The sequence below is a fragment of the Natator depressus genome, chromosome 8 (genome assembly GCF_965152275.1).
Source record: "Natator depressus isolate rNatDep1 chromosome 8, rNatDep2.hap1, whole genome shotgun sequence".
NCBI lineage: Eukaryota > Metazoa > Chordata > Testudines > Cheloniidae > Natator > Natator depressus.
The window spans coordinates 74,039,972-74,058,543 of record NC_134241.1 but is presented as its reverse complement, the minus strand read 5'-3'; the positions used below and the strand labels follow the sequence as shown (position 1 = coordinate 74,058,543).

Below are 18,572 nucleotides of genomic sequence, written 5' to 3'. Positions count from 1 at the left end.
GCCCCAACCTTGCCCACTCTGAAGAGGGCCCCCTCACCTAGCACTACCCCTTGGATGTGCTGCTTTGTCCCTTCCCTGGTTATTGCATGTTGCGTGAGCCCCTCCATTTCCCTTCCCCCACCCTCCGCCTAAGGACATTTGCCCGTGCTCCAGTCTCAGAGAGCAGAGGACACAGGGCATGGCCTGGCATAACGCAACTGCACAGAGGACAAAGGCCATTGCTCTCGGTGTCCCTTTGCTGGCCAAGGGCAGGTGTGTGGCAGCTCAGTTTTCCCCTCCTCTCCTAAGGCACATACCTTTGGTCCCATCCCACCCAACCCTCACCGGATGCTAGCCTGTGCTTTGGAGCTGCCACGATAGTGCCCCTCCTCTCAGAGGATGGTGAGAGCCCTGCTAGCACCATAAAGGGAGGAGTCACGTCTGCGCTCAGGGTCCCAGATATGATCACGATTGACTCACTTGAGCCCTGAGGGTCCTGGGAATATCTGGACCCTTCCAGCCCCTCAGGCACAGGTTCACACTGATTCAGGGATGCCCTGGGGCTCTTCAGACCCCTCTGCGGGATGGCAAAACTCATTGGAGCCCTGCAGCTTCTCTTTGGAACCAGGGCGTGTTGATGTGGAAGGGCTGGGAGCCATCAGAACCCTTTGTGGATGGGGCAAACTTTCTCCACATGCCTCCCTGCGCTCCTTCTGGGGAGCGGGGCAGGCCCCCACACCTGGACCCTGCTCCCCGGCAGGAGTGCTGGGCAGACGAGATCAAGGTGCAGGGGTGCTCATTTTTCTGGGCCCCCCAATTGGCCGGGGCCCCTGGGCACGGCCAATTGTTGGCCCTGTGGCTAATCCACCACTGTGTAAAGCAGCCTTAATGTAAATGAGAATCAGGCGCCTACAATCTAATCCTCATTTAGACAACAAGTGAAATTGAGTTTTGTGATGTTATACTACAGTAGACCTCATTGTAACAGAACAGTCATCCAAGTCTGCTTAATAGAGGACCATGACTGTAATAGCATGGAGTTGAAGGTAAGGATTTTGGTGGATTTTTAGAGTTGTGTGGTGAGGTACGCACAGAGAATATCTGCTATATGCCTGGCTTTAGCCAGTGCTACTTGATTTATACGTTCCCATGCATTAAATGCACATACAATTTTAAAATGCCCACTAGCATCTTACTACATTTCTTTTCTTTAATTGCAGACCTGTTTTTTTCTCATTAAATATCTTATGGTCTCACCCCACTTCTCCAGATATATTTAACAGAAGAGTACTTAATAAGGGCTTGATTCTTATCCCACTTGGTGTGAATAAATTTAAGCCAATGAAGTAACACTGGTGTAAAACCAGTATAAGTGAAATCAGAACCAAGCCCTAAAACTCAATTACTCCTACAAAATATACTCAAGTAGCCTTCCTAACCTACTAAAGATTATTTTACTGAATAATTAAGCTACACTTACCAAAATAAGTGCTTATCTTGAACCATTGGAGCCAGTTGAAGTTTCATCAGTAACTCCAGTTGGACCAGGAGCCAGGCTCTGTATGAACAAAATGCACTTTGTGATGCCATAGACTTTCTGATGTGTGTATTTGTCTACTTGCTTAGTAGTTCACATAATCCACTCTAATTTTCAGTGGGCTTGTCAGTCAATGGCACAAATTAATTAGGTTCTACTGTGCACTGAATAAAAAGATTCAGGTTATAAATCAAGTATTCTGATAGCCATAAGCATCATTGTAATGCCCAGTACATGAAAAGTATGACTTTTTCCTCACATTTTTATTCATAAATTGCATTGTAGAATAACAATAAGATACTCTGAACGATGCATTTCTAAGGAATTATTGCACTTCTCACATGGCTGAAGTCACCTGACTTTCAGGCTTGTGCCCTATAACACCACTCTGGGCTTGCTATAATCACTTAGTCATGTACTGCATATCATTTCTTGTTAAGTAATAGCAATAACAGATCTTTGACAGTTCCCCAAAATTTGCACGTCAGGATTGGTTGACTTCCCATCGCATTCACATGTCCCAACATCAGAGGACTAGATGTACTACTTATGATCAGTGCTGAAGTCTGCCTATTAGAAAATGGTGAGTTAACTTTTTCCAATATTGAGCAGATCTCTGTAGTCCTCCTTGTAAAATTATAATATTTGAACGAAAACTTTAGAGAGATCAGGCAATACTGAAAATATGTTAGTTTACCATTGTCTTATAGGGCAGAAAAGTCAAGTGACCTTGACCAGCAATGTTGATGACCTGTCAAAGGAAAAACACAACAGGTGATTCAATTTAAGAATTTACAAAATAGGAATGTTTGAAAAGGTTATTTGGGAATTGAACTATTAAATACAGTTAAATTAGTTTTGTTTTAAAGAACAATCCCTATTCATCTTTTGTGACTGATTTTTCAGAGATCGGCTTCCATTTTGTAGGTACAATTTTGCATCTCCAAATAATTGCATGTGTAATTTTACATCTATAAATGATAGCCTTTAGACTTCTACCTAACTACTATACTTGCTACTTAAATGTTACAGTTTGTACGTGTAACTCATTGCAGGCATAGAGCTGCACCTGCTTAATATAAATTCAGTTATATTGTTTTCTTTGCTACGTGTGCTTCCAGTGTGCTACTGAAGTGACTATACAGTATCTTGTTTCCAGTTTTTGTACCTGCTAAGAAAGAAGACTATTCAAAAGTTTAATCCTTCTATTAATAAGATTGATGCCATATTTAAAAACATAAATGGATTATCATCTATATTCTATAGCATCTCTACGCATCACATTTGTGAGAGGAGAAATATTTAAAATGTTCTTTATTGAATTGTTTTTGCACAATTAAAAATAGTTTTGACTAATAAAAACAGGTCATTTTAATTAAACTGATCAAAATACCAAAATCCTCAAGTCCAGCCCCCTTTGCTGAATTTTTGTCAGGCCTTCCTTTTGCTGTCTACTTAAGATACTGTAAATGTAAGACAGAATTCATTACATTTTAATAGCCAGTACATATACTCATATACTTTTAAAACTTTTAAAAACTTACTTTTAATAATTCCTTGTCACATAGCATTCTCTAAATTAATACTTTTAAAATATTCCTTTGATTTTAAAAATAGTGACATCAACAGTAATTTTATCAGCTTTCATTCATGGGCATTTTTGTTTCAGAATACATTCTACGACATCCTTCACAATTGATTAAATCTGGTTACTACTTCTTTTTCCAAATGCCTTGGTTTCCTGAATTCATATTTTCAGTAAATGATTTCAAGGTAAGCAAAATGAGTGCTCTTGTTTATGTTTAATGTGTGACTGATGGAAAAACTGCCACCTATGTTGATCCTTTCTGATAGTATGACAGTTATGGAAGAATTAAGGATAGCTAGCAAAACATGACTGTAATTCTGAATTTTATGTGACTTTATTTATTTTAGGTAGGGCTGTCTATTAATCGAAGTTAACTCACATGATTAACTCAAAAAATTAATTGTGTTTAAAAAAATTAATCGCAGTTTTAATCGCACTGTTGAACAATAGAATACCAATTGAAATTTATTAAATACTTTGGATGTTTTTCCACATTTTGAAATATATTGATTTCAATTACAACACAAAATACAAAGTGTACAGTACTCACTTTATATTATTTTTATTACCAATATTTGCACTGTACAAAGGATAAACAAAAGAAATAGTATTTTTCAATTCACTTCCATAGTGCAATTCAGTATCATAGTGCAATCTCTTTATCATGAAAGAGTAACTTACAAATGTAGATTTTTTGTTTGTTACATAACTGCACTCACAATGTAAAACTTTAGAGCCTACAAATCCATTCAGTCCTACTTCTTGTTCAGCCAATTGCTAAGAGAAACAAGTTTGTTTACATTTACAGGAGATAATGCTGCTCTCTTCTTATTTACAATGTCACCTGAAAGTGAGAACAGACGTTCACATGGCACTTTTGTAGCCATCATTGCAAGGTATTTACGTGCCAGATATGCTAAATATTCGTATGCTATACAGAACCTGAAACATGAATAAAGAAAATCAACCTTCTGCTGGTGGCATCTGAATCAGATGATGAAAATGAACATGCGTTGGTCTGTACTGCTTTAGATTGTTATCGAGCAGAACCTGTCAGCATGGACGTATGTCCTCTGGAATGGTGGTTGAAGCATGAAGGGAATATGAATCTTTAGCGCATCTGGCACGTAAATATCTTGCAATGCTGGCTACACCAGTGTCGTCGAACACCTGTTCTCACTTTCTGGTGACATTGTAAACAAGAAGCTGGCAGCATTATCTCCTGTAAATGTAAACAAACTTGTTTGTCTGAGCAATTGGCTGAACAAGAAGTAGGACTGAGTGGACTTGTATGTAGGCTCTAAAGTTTTACATTGTTTTTATTTTTGAATGCAGTTATTTTTTGTACATAATTCTACATTTGTAAGTTCAACTTTTATGATAAAGAGATTAAACTACAGTACTTGTATTAAATTAATTGAAAAATACTATTTCTTTTATTTTTACAGTGCAAATATTTATAACAAAAATAAAGTGAGCACTGTACACTTCATATTCTGTGTTGTAATTGACATCAATATATTTGAAAATGTGGAAAGCATCCAAAAATATTTATATAAATAGTATTCTATTGTTGTTTAACAGTGCGATTAACCACGTGATACATTTTTTTAATCACGTGATTAATTGTGATTATTTTAATTGCACAATTAATTTGTAATTACTTGACAGCGCTAATTTTGGGGCTAATATTTAACAGACTAATGCACATGTGGATAGAGAGAAGCATATAACAGTACTGCTAGCCTCAAGAGATCAAAAATCATGAGTCAGACTCAAAGAAAGCCTGAGATTGCTAGCTTGGGTATGCTTACATGTGCTGCAGGGACACACTACGATTACATAGACACCCTGTGCCAATAGCCAGATTCTCTGCACGTAGAACACCCACTGCACACATGAACATCCACCGAAGTCAATGGAACATCCTCTTAGAAATGTTAGCCCTTTTCTCCCTCAGATCAAATACAAAATGTTGACATTTTAAATTTCCTTCCCTTACAGAACAGTAGTTTCTGAAGAAGAGTTTGATTGTTTGAAAACAAGAACTTCTGACAGGCTGGAATATGAAATGCTTTCCCGTGAAATATGCTGCCTAAATAACTTGTAGAGACAGACCCCAAAAACAAGACAAAAGAAAAACAAAAGAAATGTCAATGAGTTTGACATTAAATCAAGTTGTTGCATTTAAAAATGTTTTCCTTCTATGACAGTAGAAATCTGTGTTGAGAGCTTGTGTTTGCTTATGACAGTATAAGGGCCCACTGCAAAGGAGTTTTGTCTTATTCATATATATTTTAGTACTCTGAAATAGACCTCACCAGGAATAAGAACATTCTATACTTCATTATTTATAGTTGCCTAAAAAAAGTAGCTTACACTTCAGACAAGGAGGTAGATGGATTTTAAACAAATATCTCCTACTCAAAGGGAGAAATATCATCATCACTGTTTTGCTATCCACAATGTCTAGACATCTTAGGTGCTTTTTTTTTTTTTTTTTTTTTTTTTGCTAGGTTCTGAAAAACTTGTTTACCAGTCGGACTACTGGAATTGGAAGGAAAGGCTGTCGATTAACAGCAGAGGACATTGAAGCTTACCTTTACATCTTTTCTCAACCTGGAGCACTTACTGGACCCATTAACCACTACAGAAATATTTTCAGGTCAGTCTAATGTTCATAAACCAAGTAAAACATCTCAGCCAAATCCTTGGAATCCAAATATATTATTTTATCTATTACCCCAAGGGCTGGAGAAAAGGTAAATCTGTTCCCAAACCAAGGTCCTTTACCAGGTACTACACTGATTCAGTGTCAGAGAGTATGATGTAATTTAAATTGCATGGCTTGGCCACAGAATGTAATCAAACGGCCAACATATTATGGAGGATAACCTTTATGTCTAGAGCTGATAAAAATTCTCTCCCATTAATAACAGGCATGGCAAACCAAAGATTCAGTCTCTAAATAGGATATTAATGATATCATAGAAACAGAGTATCATACGAATGTGGGACTGGAAGGAACTTTGATAGGTCATCTAGTCCAGTCCCCTGCACTGAGGCAGGACTAAGTACTATCTAGACCATCTCTGACAGGTGTTTGTCTAACCTGTTCTTAAAAACCTCCATTGATGGAGATTCCACAACCTCCGTAGGTAATTTGTTCCAGTGCTTAACTATCCTTATAGTTAGCAAGTTTTTCCTAATGTATAACCTAAATCTTCTTTGCTTTACCTTTGCTAAATCTTCCATTACTTCTTGTCCTGTCTTCAGTGGATGAAGAGAACAATTTATTCTCCTGCTCTTTATAATAACCTTTTACATACTTGAAGACTCTTATCGTGTCCCTGCTCAGTCTTCTCTTCTCCAGATTAAACAAATCTAATCTTTCCTTGTAGGTCATGTTTTCTAGACCTTTAATCATTTTTGTTGCTCTCCTCTGGACATTGTCCAAATGTGGTGCCCAGAACTGGACACAGTACTCCAGCTGAAGCCTTATCAGTGCTGAGCAGAGTGGAAGAATTACTTCTCATGTCTTGCTTACAACACTCCTGCTAATGCATCTGTGATAAATGAAGTCGGGGGAGGGTAGCTCCCTGTAATGGACACCCAGCCAGCCAGTTAGCTGCAAAATCCCTCTTGGTAGCTGTTCTCTGCATGTTTTACCTGTAAAGGGTTAAAAGTCCCCCAGGTAAAGAAAAGGAAGTGAGCACCTGACCAAAAAAGCCAATGGGAAGGTAGAACTTTTTAAAATTGGGAAAGAAACTTTCCCTTTGTCTCTCCGTTGCTCTCTCTGGACTGGAGGGACAGAGCAGCAATCCTGTAAGCAGCTTTAAGCCAGATATGATCATAAATCATCAGATCATACCTAAAACTACTTAACTGATCTCTGGGTGTCCATTAAAAGGAGCTACCCTCCCCCCACCTTCATTTATCACAGTATCCTAGAATGATGTTTGCTTTTTTTGCAACATTATTACTCTGTTGACTCGTATTTAGTTTGTGATTCACTATAACCCCAGGTCGTCTTTCTGCAGTACTCCTTCCTAGGAAGTCATTTCCCATTTTGTATTTGTGCAGTTGGTTATTCCTTCCCAAGTGTACTTTGCATTTGTCCTTATTGAATTTCATCCTGTTTATTTCAAACAATTTCTCCAGTTTGTCAAGATTCTTTTGTATTCTAATCCTGTTGTCCAAAGCACTTGATCTTGATATCATCCACATACTTTATAAGTGTACTCTCTATGTCATCATCATTTATGAGCATATTGAACAAAACTAGACCCAGGACAGATCTTTTTGGGACTCCACCTGATATGCCCTTCCATCTTGACTGTGAATCATTGACAACAACCTTCTGAGTATGGCTTTCCAACTAGTTGTGCACCCACCTTATAGTAGGTTCATCTAGGCTATATTTCCGTAGTTTGCTTATGAGAAGGTCATGTCAGACTGTAACAAAAGCCTTACTAAAGTTGACATATATCACATCTACTGCTTTCCCCCATTCACAAGTCTTGTTACCCTGTCAAAGGATATAAGGTTGGTTTGACATGATTTGTCATCTCAGTATCTTCCAGATGCTTGCAAACTGACTGATTATTTGCTCCATTATTTTTGGATAATGACTGATTTATAATTCCTGGGGCTGTCTTTATTCCTTTTTTATAGATAGGTATTATATTTGCCCTTTTTCAGCCCTCTGGGATCTCTCCTGTCCTCCATGAGTTCTTAAAGATAATTGCTAATGGCTCAGAGATCTCTTCAGCCAGTTCTTTAAGTATTCTAGGATGTATTTAATCAGGCTATGCTGACTTGAAGACACCTAATTTGTCTAACTTGTTCTTTCCCTATTTTAGCCTCAGATCCTACCCCATTTACACTGATGTTCACTATGTTAGTCGTCTGATTACTGCTAACCTTTTTGGTGAAAACTGAAACAAAAAAGGCATTTAACACTGAAGCCATTGCTGCATTTTCTGTTACTGCCTTTTCCTCCTGATTGAGTAATGGGCCTACTCTGTCCCTGGTCTTCCTATAATAATATATAATAGGGGATTAAGTCCCCCAGTGCATCAGCACCATTAGAACTAAAGGATTAGATCAGTCTTGGGACCCATTCAGTTCTTGCCTGTGTGAAGCTGTCTGTAAGAATACCAATTGTGATGGTGAGATATTGTTGGATATGAATACCTGTTCACCAGGAACTGGATTGAAACCATCACTTTATTTCACATAAGGCACTGAACAGCATTCAGATTCTAAAGATTTTTATCTTCACTAATCACAGTGGATTGTACCTTGTGACCTAGATGTTAAAGGCTTCATATCTCATAATCATCCAGCCACCCATATGGAGTAATCAGTTCTTCAGAGCTCAATTTTATTACAGAATTATTTCCAAAGAGATGTTTCAGAGTAGCAGCCGTGTTAGTCTGTATTCGCAAAAAGAAAAGGAGTACTAGTGGCACCTTAGAGACTAACCAATTTATTTGAGCATGAGCTTTCGTGAGCTACATGCTCAAATAAATTGGTTAGTCTCTAAGGTGCCACTAGTACTCCTTTTCTTTTTCCAAAGAGATGTTCTTTGAAATCCTCTAGTCCCCTTGACTAAGCAATATATCTTTATAGGGAGAGAATAGCAATAATTCCATAAACTACACTTTATACACAACCCCTTTTTGAAATACATCTTAGCCTGGTAGTTGCTTGACTTGTAGTATATTCAGTTTAGGAGATATGCACTGACCGGCTGTCAAAGTGAACTGTAATTTGTGTAAAAGCCTGTTGTATGTTCTTTCAAAACATGGAGTTTTTCCTCTTGTATTAGTTGGGAAATATTTCAGCATTTTGTATATGAGGAAAATTGCTGGTCATCTGCTGCTGTTGTGTGTGGAGGATATTGGATCTCCTATTCAAAGGGTATTGAGCTTCACAACATGACCTTCCCTTTCTAGATGGCAAATCTGCACGTTAATCCTTGTTAAAAGAAACTATTTTCTATTTGGTACCTTGAGGCACAATGCTACATACTGAATTTCACATACAAAAGAAATCACACAACATGGTTCATAGACATCATTATCTTATTGAGCAATATTCTAGTTTCTTGAGTTCAAAATTGTCTATGACTAATCAAATCTCCAAAATATCCATTGTCCTAACTGGGTGCAAGAGTAATATATTGATTAAAGAGAATGAAATAAATGAAGAAACTCCTAACCTTCCACCCCATGCTAATTGCTCATAAAAGCTTGTCTAAATAAAACTATTTCAAATATTCTGCTGCTTTTAAATAATCACACTACATCATTGTTATTAACTGATTAAATGTCAGTGTACCTTGGTGGCTGTTTTGAGCAACTGCAGTTAATCTGTATTGCAATATGCCACTAAGATTTATAAAACAGTTTAAACATAAACATGGATGGGCTGTTTAGCATCTATTTGAAAATGGATTATTTGAAATAACTTCTGATGGGTTAATAAGGCTTACATTCAAGCAATTATCTCACATCTGTCTACTATCTGTCACAACTTAGTCCTGTAACTTATAGATCTATTAATAAATATCAATAAAAAATCATATTAACTACTTCAAATGTTCAGAAAGATTTTATTTCTAAAATATTTACTTTAATATAAAGTCAGTTATATAAAGAAATATTTTTAATTATAATTTTATGCAAGTTTAAGTGAGTCATTTAAATGTTATGAAACCCTTAGCCATTTTTCTTTTTGAAGTCTCTTTTTCAATGTGTTAACAAAGTGTCTCAAAATCTCCCGCCCCCCGCCCCCGTAAGCCCCTCAGAAATTCTTCCAAAGCCCTGAGTTCTGATGTTGAGGATTTAAGCAGCTTTTACCCAATGCTATGCAAATTTTGGGTAATATTCTTCTCTCAGTGCATAGAGATTTATGTATTTAACTCCCACTGCTTCAAAAAGAGACTGTACCCCTTTGTATTGTGAATTCTGTTGTCTTTTGAATGTCTTTATGCATTCTGCAGGTCTGTTTGAATGTGACTGGCTACAGTCAGCATTTCAGAGACTAATATTCAATTGAAAGTTTTTCTCCATAAATATTTTACTTATAGTTGTACTGTACATTCAGTTTTCAGTAAGTCTAGGAGACTGAATAGATTGGTCATCTTACACAGTGTTTGTGAAAAACAGTTAAAAGGAATTAAATGATAGTCTACTGGCATCATTTTAAACTTGACACAGCATTCACCAATATAGGAAAATTCATCAGCATGTAAGATTCTGGCTATATTAGGCTTAGATTCTCTTTTATTGATGTTACTGAGCCCCTGATCAATAGATCAAAGGGGGACACTATTCAAATGCAAGAAAGAAAATATCCTTTTTAACCTTCTCCAGAATCACTGGAACAGACAGACATTAAAATGGAGCAGTTTGTGACAGGGCATTGAAGACTCAAAGGGGGAATGTGACACAAAACATTCACAGACACCGCTCCAGAGCCAGATTCTCAGCAGTTCCAAGCAGCAGTTCAAGCATCCATGGATTGCTGGAATGCAAGGGCCTACCAGTCACACTTCCTTTTTCCTGGCAGCACTCCCATGCTGGGTGCCAGGAAAAGAGTTGTTCTTCTCTACGCCACCTGTATACACTTCCATGCTGGAGAGTCCTCTACCAGACAGATCTGCAGTGTTTAAATCTGCATTGCTCCAGAGAACTAGTGCAAAGATGACTTAATTGGACTGAGGATCTGACCTCTCCTCATGTTATTTGCTTCTGCTAATTTCTTATGCACTCAAAGACATTTTTACAATAGAGTTACAGTTCAAGATAGATCACATAAAGCAAAGGCCACTTAGAAATTATTTGCAAATATCTGCTGCAGAGTCAATAACCTATTATATAAATCTGCACAAAGTTATTTTTCATACCAACGTACAAGTTGAAAAAATGACAATGTTAATTTCTCTTTTTATAACAAATGAGGCCCAAATGTATAGACCCTCAGTTTTGCTTCAATGAGGTTTTGTCTGAAAAAGCAACTGCAGGATTTGGACTATGGTAAATTCTGTGTTAGAATAAAGATACCCTCGGAAGATGTTGCTAACATGATCAGTTAGAGAGCTTTGGTGATAATTAGTAATTTCTTGGTAATATAGTGAATAGGTTGGATCCTGGAAACCATGCAACTAATCTGTGATGTATTTTGAACTGGAAAGTTAAATTGACTGATATTTTGTCATGATGATTTTAAAAAAACAATTAAACTTGTATTTTGTTTTTAAAGTTGCCTACCTCTGCAGCACCATGAGGTCACCATGCCTACCTTGTTGTTATGGGGAGAAAGAGATGCATTTATGGAAGTTGAGATGGCAGAAACTACTCGAATTTATGTTAAAAATCATTTCAGATTAACTATTTTGTCTGAAGCCAGTCACTGGCTCCAGCAGGATCAACCTGACATAGTTAACAAGTTGATATGGACCTTTCTAAAAGAAGAGACAATAAGAAAAAGAGAGTGACTTTTTCTACATGTTTTAAAGGTCTACATAAAAGCTCTTACATTTAAAAAACTAATTATTAGCAGGACCATATTTCCAGCCTACCTTCTAATTTGGGCTCTGTTAGGGAAAAGTGTTTTCAATGTACTGTACGTATTGACACCGATGTTATTACTAAAAGAAGATAGTGTGAGAACATATAATGTTAACATTGGTTTTACCTGTATTCTTGTATTTTGCACATAAAAACACCTGCCTTAAAATGTATGTGTTTGTACAGTAAGGAAATCATGGAAAGTTACTTGGTTCTGGTTTCTCACTTGCTTTACACTTGTAATATATGGTGCCTTTCACAAACTTATAATGAAACACTGGCAGGCTGCCATATGAAAAGGAAGTCAGGTATCAGCTGGACTATCAGTTTTCATTCAACCAGTTGAATTTATTTTTTTACTGTATTGTACCATTACAAAAGTTACCGAGTATTTTATTGTTTACATTTTACTGTATCAGTCTAAAGAAAACAAATTTCTGGGCAAATCTGTGGTCTTCAAGTGGTATATCACACATACCTTGTTGTATTGTGAAATTACAGCTGTTTTATGTGGTATATTTTCTTCTTAATTGAAAAATAGGGATCTGTCCACATGTAACGTATCTGGACAAGAAGAATGGGAAATGAAGAGCTATATATTCATGATTTATGTATCAAATCCACTTCTATCTAATAAAATGTAATTTAAATTGTACCCTCTATCTGACTCTTTACAGAGAGATTTGTTACTAAAGCTGAATAGCAGTTTTGAAAAGTGATGTCCATTATTATTGTGCAGCCTTGCTCATCCTATCATTGTTGAAATTTCTAGCAAATAAAGCCATTCAGCATTCATCCTTCCATGTTGGCAATTATCATTCTTGGATCCAAGAAATGTTGCCAGGTCCCTGTGCATAGGGGAGAAGAGAGACTCAATAAGTGATAACCCAAAGGAGAGTAGTTGTTTGAGGATGGATTTCACTAGGCATGGGGAGGTCAGAGAGAACAACAGGATGTAGGTTGCTAGCAAAGGAGAAGAGAAGGCTTGAAATGGGGGAGTCCAGCATTAGAAGGGAGAAGTTGGAGTCACCTCCCCGCACAGCTCCTTGTTCAAGACCCTCTTTTCAGAGTGACGACCCTCCACCTTCACTCTCATTTTAGAGAAAGAGCACTTTCTTAGCCCATATTGTGAGAAAAAGATGCTGCCAATTTCTCTAAAAAATGAGGGAAACAGCACTCTACTCCAGAAAAAGGTTGCTCTGTCCCTGCAGTGGAACTGCATCCCTGTAATGAGATGGATGGAAATTGGCCCCCACAAGTTCTATTCAAGCTCTCCTACCTCTCAAACCCTCTATGGCACAAATCTATGTTCCCTTCTTCCCACTGACAAACACAATACTCCTCCCAGTTTTCATGCTCCCTCAACCCACCACATAGCTGACAAAGCTTCTTGTCTGCTATTATAAACTCTTTCCTTCTCAGCTGCAAAAGGCATTGACACCTAACACCTTCTAGGCACAAGTGTCCAAATAAATAGAGTACTTAGCCACAGTGGGGTACGAGTGACTTTATACAACTGGAGTTGGGCAACTCAGGTATCTATTTTTCCCACATTCCTTACGCAGAGTACATCTTCATCTTTACATCCATAAATATAGCTGGAGACTTCACTTCCGTTGCTATATGCAACACAATGCCTTTTTTGTTCCCCTAAAATTTTTAAGACAAAAAGCCCTCCCACCCCCCGCAACCTCCCCTCAATCCCAAGTTAAACATGTCCATGAAATGGCCATTTGAAATGAGCTCTGATGGTGACCCCTTTTAGGGCTAAATGCTGTCTCATCTGTCTCCCCATGTAGGCGGAGGGCACCCGTACACAACAGAACTAATGCAGTTATGTTGTTTGGACAGGCTGTGAGGTCAGAATGCTGGGCCTATGCAGGGTGTGCACACTCCTTGCAGCTAGAGATGTTTGAGCTTCTTAACCAATCTTTGCTGGAGAGGTAGAACAATCCCTGAAACATACATCTAGTTTTAAGCAGGATTCAGCTTCTGGCTGTAGATTCACTGACTTCTTTTCAATCCTAAAACACCCTTTCAGATTCAAGCTCCTAACTTCCTTTGAAATCAATGGAAGATAGAAGCCTAGATACCTTTGAGGACCTGGGCCTAAGAAACGTCAGAGGTAAGAGACAGGAATAAATTGCTGCAAATTCATAAAGAATTAATTTCCTGTACAAAAACAGATTTACTAGTCAAAATATTGTAATATAAATAAGAAATCTTGTTGAAAAGCTATTGCCTTTTAAATAAGCTATAGTGTATATATAGGCTTGGCAGGATCTGATTTTTTAAAACTAATTTTGACAGATATCGATATTTATTTTTAAGCATTTTTAAAGTTTATTTTGATTTAAGTTTTCACTGTTGTGTGAGATTTATGGGTTTTAGCATTTTAAATTATTTTTATAAATTTAAATGTTCACAGTTGCAGCAAATTATGGTGGGGGTCAGACAATTATTTAAGACAGTAAACATGGAGATTCAAAAAGTAAAAATTTTATAAACTCTTAAAACATAAATTGTCAACCTCACATGCCAAAATATACAAAGTAAATATCCTTAAATCAACAACTTATGCCTGTTTTTTACTATTCATCCACTAGCCCATTTGTAACAAGCCTAATTCAAACATTTAAATATGGATTTTGACTCTAATAAGCTATCAAGCAGAATTTTTCTTTGCCTAACTGTAAATTTCTATTATTATTGATGAAAATTTTTTTCATGGCTTTGTATGTGTATTGTAAAATCAATCTTTCCAACATTTACCAATAAATATCTAATCCTTCTAATCCTAAATATATACCATTGATGGAAATTGTGATTAAAAAATAAACTTTCCACCGACTACTCAGTATTGCTTATGGACAAGTGGGGAAAGCTGTTAATAAGAACAGATTTCCGAGTAGCAGCCTTGTTAGTCTGTATTCGCAAAAAGAAAAGGATTACTTGTGGCACCTTAGAGACTTACAAATTTATTTGAGCATAAGCTTTTGTGAGCTACAGCATCCGATGAAGTGAGCTGTAGCTCACGAAAGCTTTTGCTCAAATAAATTTGTTAGTCTCTAAGGTGCCACAAGTAATCCTTTTCTTTTTGTTAATAAGTGATTAAGTGTTAGATATTATTAGATCACCATTCAAAGCTAGAGGAAGGTAGATCATCTTTATATACAGGTTTATGGGTCTGTTCATAAGAAAAGAGGCATAATTTTATGGCTACAACTTCCTAAAAAACTCTTTTGGACTCAGGATTAAGAGACATAAGTAATTAAAAGAGTGAAATAAAGGGTTTTGAAAAAATTGGAGAGGATTCAGTCCAAAACCAGAAGAATGATGCAAGGTCAAGAAAACCTGCCTTACACTAAGAGCGTTAAGAAACTCAACCTTTTTAGTTTATCAAAGAGAAGGGTAAGAGATGCATTGATTACCATGTATAAGTTATCAACACAAGGAGAAATATCTAATGCTAAAGGGTTCTTCAACATAGCTGACAAAGGTGTTAAGTAAGACCAAGAGCTAGAAGTTGAAGCTAGACAACTTTAAACTTAAATAAAGCGCACTTTTTTTTTTTAAATCTCTGCGGGTAATTAACCAATGGAACAATTTAGCGAGGGATGTGGTGGATTCTCCTACACTTGAAGTCTTTTAATCAAGATTGGATGTCTTTCTAAATTATATACTCTTGTTCAACTGAAAGTTATGGCTTGTGTTATTGCTGGAGGTCAGCCTGGATTATCATAATGGTTCCCTGTGGCCTTAAAATTTATGAAATCTATGAAAAAGAAAACGAATGGCACCAACAACAAATGTGAACATGATATCTGGACATTAAAGAAATGATGCACATTTTCACTGACTTTTTTATAACGTATTTCACCTTCCAAGAAGCCATTCTCAAACAGAATCAATGGCCTAACATTTATAAAAATCAGGGGTTTCTAAAGACTGGAAAAACAAAACAAGAAGATGCTAGTCCTTTATGATGTTTTTAAGACCATAACATTGGGTTCAATGTTCACCTTCCAACGCAGATACATTCTGGAAAACAAGTTCTTTACCTTCTAAGTCTATGAAGCTTGAACATGTTTTGGGGGAAAATTTCCCTTGTGATTCAGATACAAGTTATGGATGATGAAGGCAGGATCAATGTTAAACTTGCCAACTCTGCGTTTGCCCCCAACTGGTTGGATACCAATGAATTATGTATGTTCAAAAGAGATGTCTTCCCTGTTGGGTTAGTTTAATTAATTAACAAGACCTAGGATTATTTGTCTCTAAGATATGCTGTATATTTATATTATTTATTACAATAGAGGAACATGGAAAGAAAAAGCTAAGTTAAATCCACCTGTTTCATATTACTATTGAACAGAAGTCCAGCTGCTGCTTGAATTGCAGTGAAGCTATTAGATCCAGTTTTGCTGGATCCTCTGGTGGCCATACTCTTCCTATGTTCTTGCTCTTTTAGGTCTACTTCATGTAGAGATGTTGTATTACTGTAGCTTACTGACAACATCAAATTAATTTGTAAAAGGGCTTCCTTCAGTGTTCTCAGATCTGTTCTCTTCAGAGGATCAAAAAGTCTCTTTCTTTGCTCCCCAAAGTAGTATTGTTTGGGTTTGATCATGTGTGTCTCTTACACAGAGAGAATAACTTGACTCATTTCTATTGATCGTTAAAACAGTGCTACTACAGTAAGTACATTTACTTAGGGATAACCTTCAAGAGGACTCTCAGTACTAGGCTCCTGCTGCCTTCCTCCCAGATACAAGGCCACACTTACAATTTTCAAAGCTCTGTGTGAAGAAAGATGTGTATGTGCTTCAAGCTTACTTCCACTAAAGGTATATAGCACAATAGTGATGGGGGCAGGAGACATATCAGGCAGGCTACTTGTCATACCTAAGTAAAGGGATACCAGGAGGGTTTATCATGAGGGAGGAGACTGATGGGCTTGTCATTAAGGGAAGGGAAATAATTGGGGAAGGTCGGGTTCATCCTTCAAGGCTGAAAGGTGGGATCGTTATTTAGGAAAGTGTTGTGAGTAAGCTAGATCCCAAAGTGCACAACCCTGTTTGGCTGCACAGTTGGCACAGACAGGTGAACAGACATTTGAGGCCAGGAGGGAGTGAGGTCTATTTTATCATGGATCTTTTATATGGACTACAGATGTGTGGACTGATAAGTAATTTGTGCCTACTTCAACAAGAAAAAAATTAAGGTTTAATTTTAAATTCTGCTTTTAGAACCGCAGATTTCTGCCATGACAACTGTCAGGGTGAATACTCATTCTCAAGGTTGCACAAAAGCACTGTAACCTGTTTAACTTTTTATTTTATAGGAAAGATGCAGGACAAGATGGTCCTGACAGATAGTGAATGTGGCTGCAGTATGGGACAGTCATTTGGGGTGATTCAACTCCCATGGAACTCAAAGTTTTTTATCCTAACAATGCTGGTGCAACACCGTATTGTATGATGCTTTCCTATGGCCTTAGACGTAAATTAGGGTCTTTATTTATTTGAAGTTGTTTATTGAGTGTTGTGGCTACAGGAAACCAAATTATTTTAAACCCTTTAAACCCGTGGCATGCAAGAAAAAAACACCCTTGTGATAATCGTGCTCCCACACGCTGATGCCTTGTTCCCCACCCCAGTAACATTCCCCGTGCTGGACGGAGACAAGTACAAAACAGATGGGAGCCACTGAAGGGCAGCAATGGCAGGGGACAGCGCTGGAAGCACCGCCGGGCCCCGCATTCACCACACCGGCCGCCTTCTGACGGTGGCACTCCACAAACGTGTTAAAATTGTCATTCTCAGATGGCCACAGCGCGCCGGGCTCCAGGAGCTGCCTCTTGTCTGCGTCCAACGCTCCTCCCCGCCCCTGCTGAGCCAGGGCTGGCTGCCCCGGCCGGAACCCCCCTGCTGGGACCCTGGATCCGCGCCACGTGCCACTTTGCCCCTCACCCCACCCCTCTGCGGCCGGCCGCTCCGCTGCCCTGCGCCCCGGGGCCCTGCCCAGCTCCGCGGCGTCAGATCAGCTCCCCACGCACAGCGGGGCCCAGGCCGGCACTCACCCAGCAGCCAGGCAAGCAACCTGGGGGCGGAGCAGATGGGTCTGAAGGAGAGCAGCCTCGATTGGTCAAGGTCGCTTCCGTCCGCCCAATGGGAGGGGGGAAGCTGGCGCTGTGTCCAATGCGCGGAGGTTTCCGGTGTGGAGAAGGCGTCCGGCAAGTTAGTTGTTTTGAGAGAGTCCCTGGGCTGCTTGGCGTCGGCGCCGTAGGGCGAACGCCGGAGCACGGCGTCTTCGTGAATACCAGCGATGTCGTATAAACGGGGTGGCTCGGGGACCGTCTGTCAATCATCGACGGTCTCGCCGGCGTTAATACAAGTCGCTGCCGCCTGAGAGGGAGCGGATCCCGGCACATGGCGCGGTGTGGGGGGGACGCTGTCTCGAAAGGCACCAGCTGGACCCCGGCAGCAGCAGCAGCAGCAGCAGCAGGCGGCGGCGGGAGGGGGGCGTGGGAGCGGCAGAGGCTGAAGGAGATGGTGGCTGAGCAGCTCCGTCAGGATCTCGGCAGGTAGGGGTGGGGGTGCGGCACCTCGCCCTGGGGCTGGGCACAGCCTCGGGTCAAATGCACTCGTGGGGAGCGGGGCACCTGAGGCCTGGTGGGGACCCTCGGGAGAGCGGCCAGCCCCAGCGTTGTCATGGTACTCGGCGCAGGTGGGGTCACCCCCTGGTTGTACTTTGGCCACAGCGCTGCAGCATCAGGCCACAGCATCGCCATCGTATCTCAGCTCCCCCGCTCCAGAGCTTACAGCCAGAGCTAGAGAGGAAAGGTGAAATAATAGCAGCCATGATGCTGTAAGAATGTCAATTTCCC

The 18,572-nt window shown here is 39.1% G+C and overlaps 2 protein-coding genes and 1 long non-coding RNA gene across 4 annotated transcripts in view; 2 read left to right on the top strand and 1 right to left on the bottom strand.

Annotated features, from left to right (window-relative positions):
* The window catches only part of EPHX4 (epoxide hydrolase 4), a 24,386-nt gene extending 11,974 nt beyond the window's left edge, over nucleotides 1–12,412 (top strand). Inside the window, exons 5-7 of one of the 2 annotated variants that reach the window (XM_074961341.1) lie at nucleotides 3,186–3,289; nucleotides 5,621–5,769; nucleotides 11,376–12,412. In XM_074961341.1, coding sequence (XP_074817442.1) covers nucleotides 3,186–3,289; nucleotides 5,621–5,769; nucleotides 11,376–11,610 — 488 coding nt within the window. In that variant the 3' untranslated portion in view covers nucleotides 11,611–12,412. Of the gene's footprint in view, nucleotides 1–3,185; nucleotides 3,290–5,620; nucleotides 5,770–10,486; nucleotides 11,356–11,375 lie in introns of those variants that run through there. The other variant, XM_074961342.1, reaches the window with a different exon arrangement.
* The window catches only part of LOC141992369 (uncharacterized), a 25,164-nt gene extending 6,592 nt beyond the window's left edge, over nucleotides 1–18,572 (bottom strand). Inside the window, exons 1-2 of the long non-coding RNA XR_012640582.1 lie at nucleotides 17,766–18,572; nucleotides 1,460–1,537 (exon numbers count right to left, since the gene is read on the bottom strand). This is a non-coding gene — a long non-coding RNA (uncharacterized LOC141992369). The remainder of the gene's footprint in view (nucleotides 1–1,459; nucleotides 1,538–17,765) is intronic.
* Nucleotides 17,926–18,572, top strand: part of BTBD8 (BTB domain containing 8) — a 67,707-nt gene continuing 67,060 nt past the window's right edge. Inside the window, exon 1 of the mRNA XM_074961340.1 lies at nucleotides 17,926–18,269. Coding sequence (XP_074817441.1) covers nucleotides 18,115–18,269 — 155 coding nt within the window. The 5' untranslated portion in view covers nucleotides 17,926–18,114. The remainder of the gene's footprint in view (nucleotides 18,270–18,572) is intronic.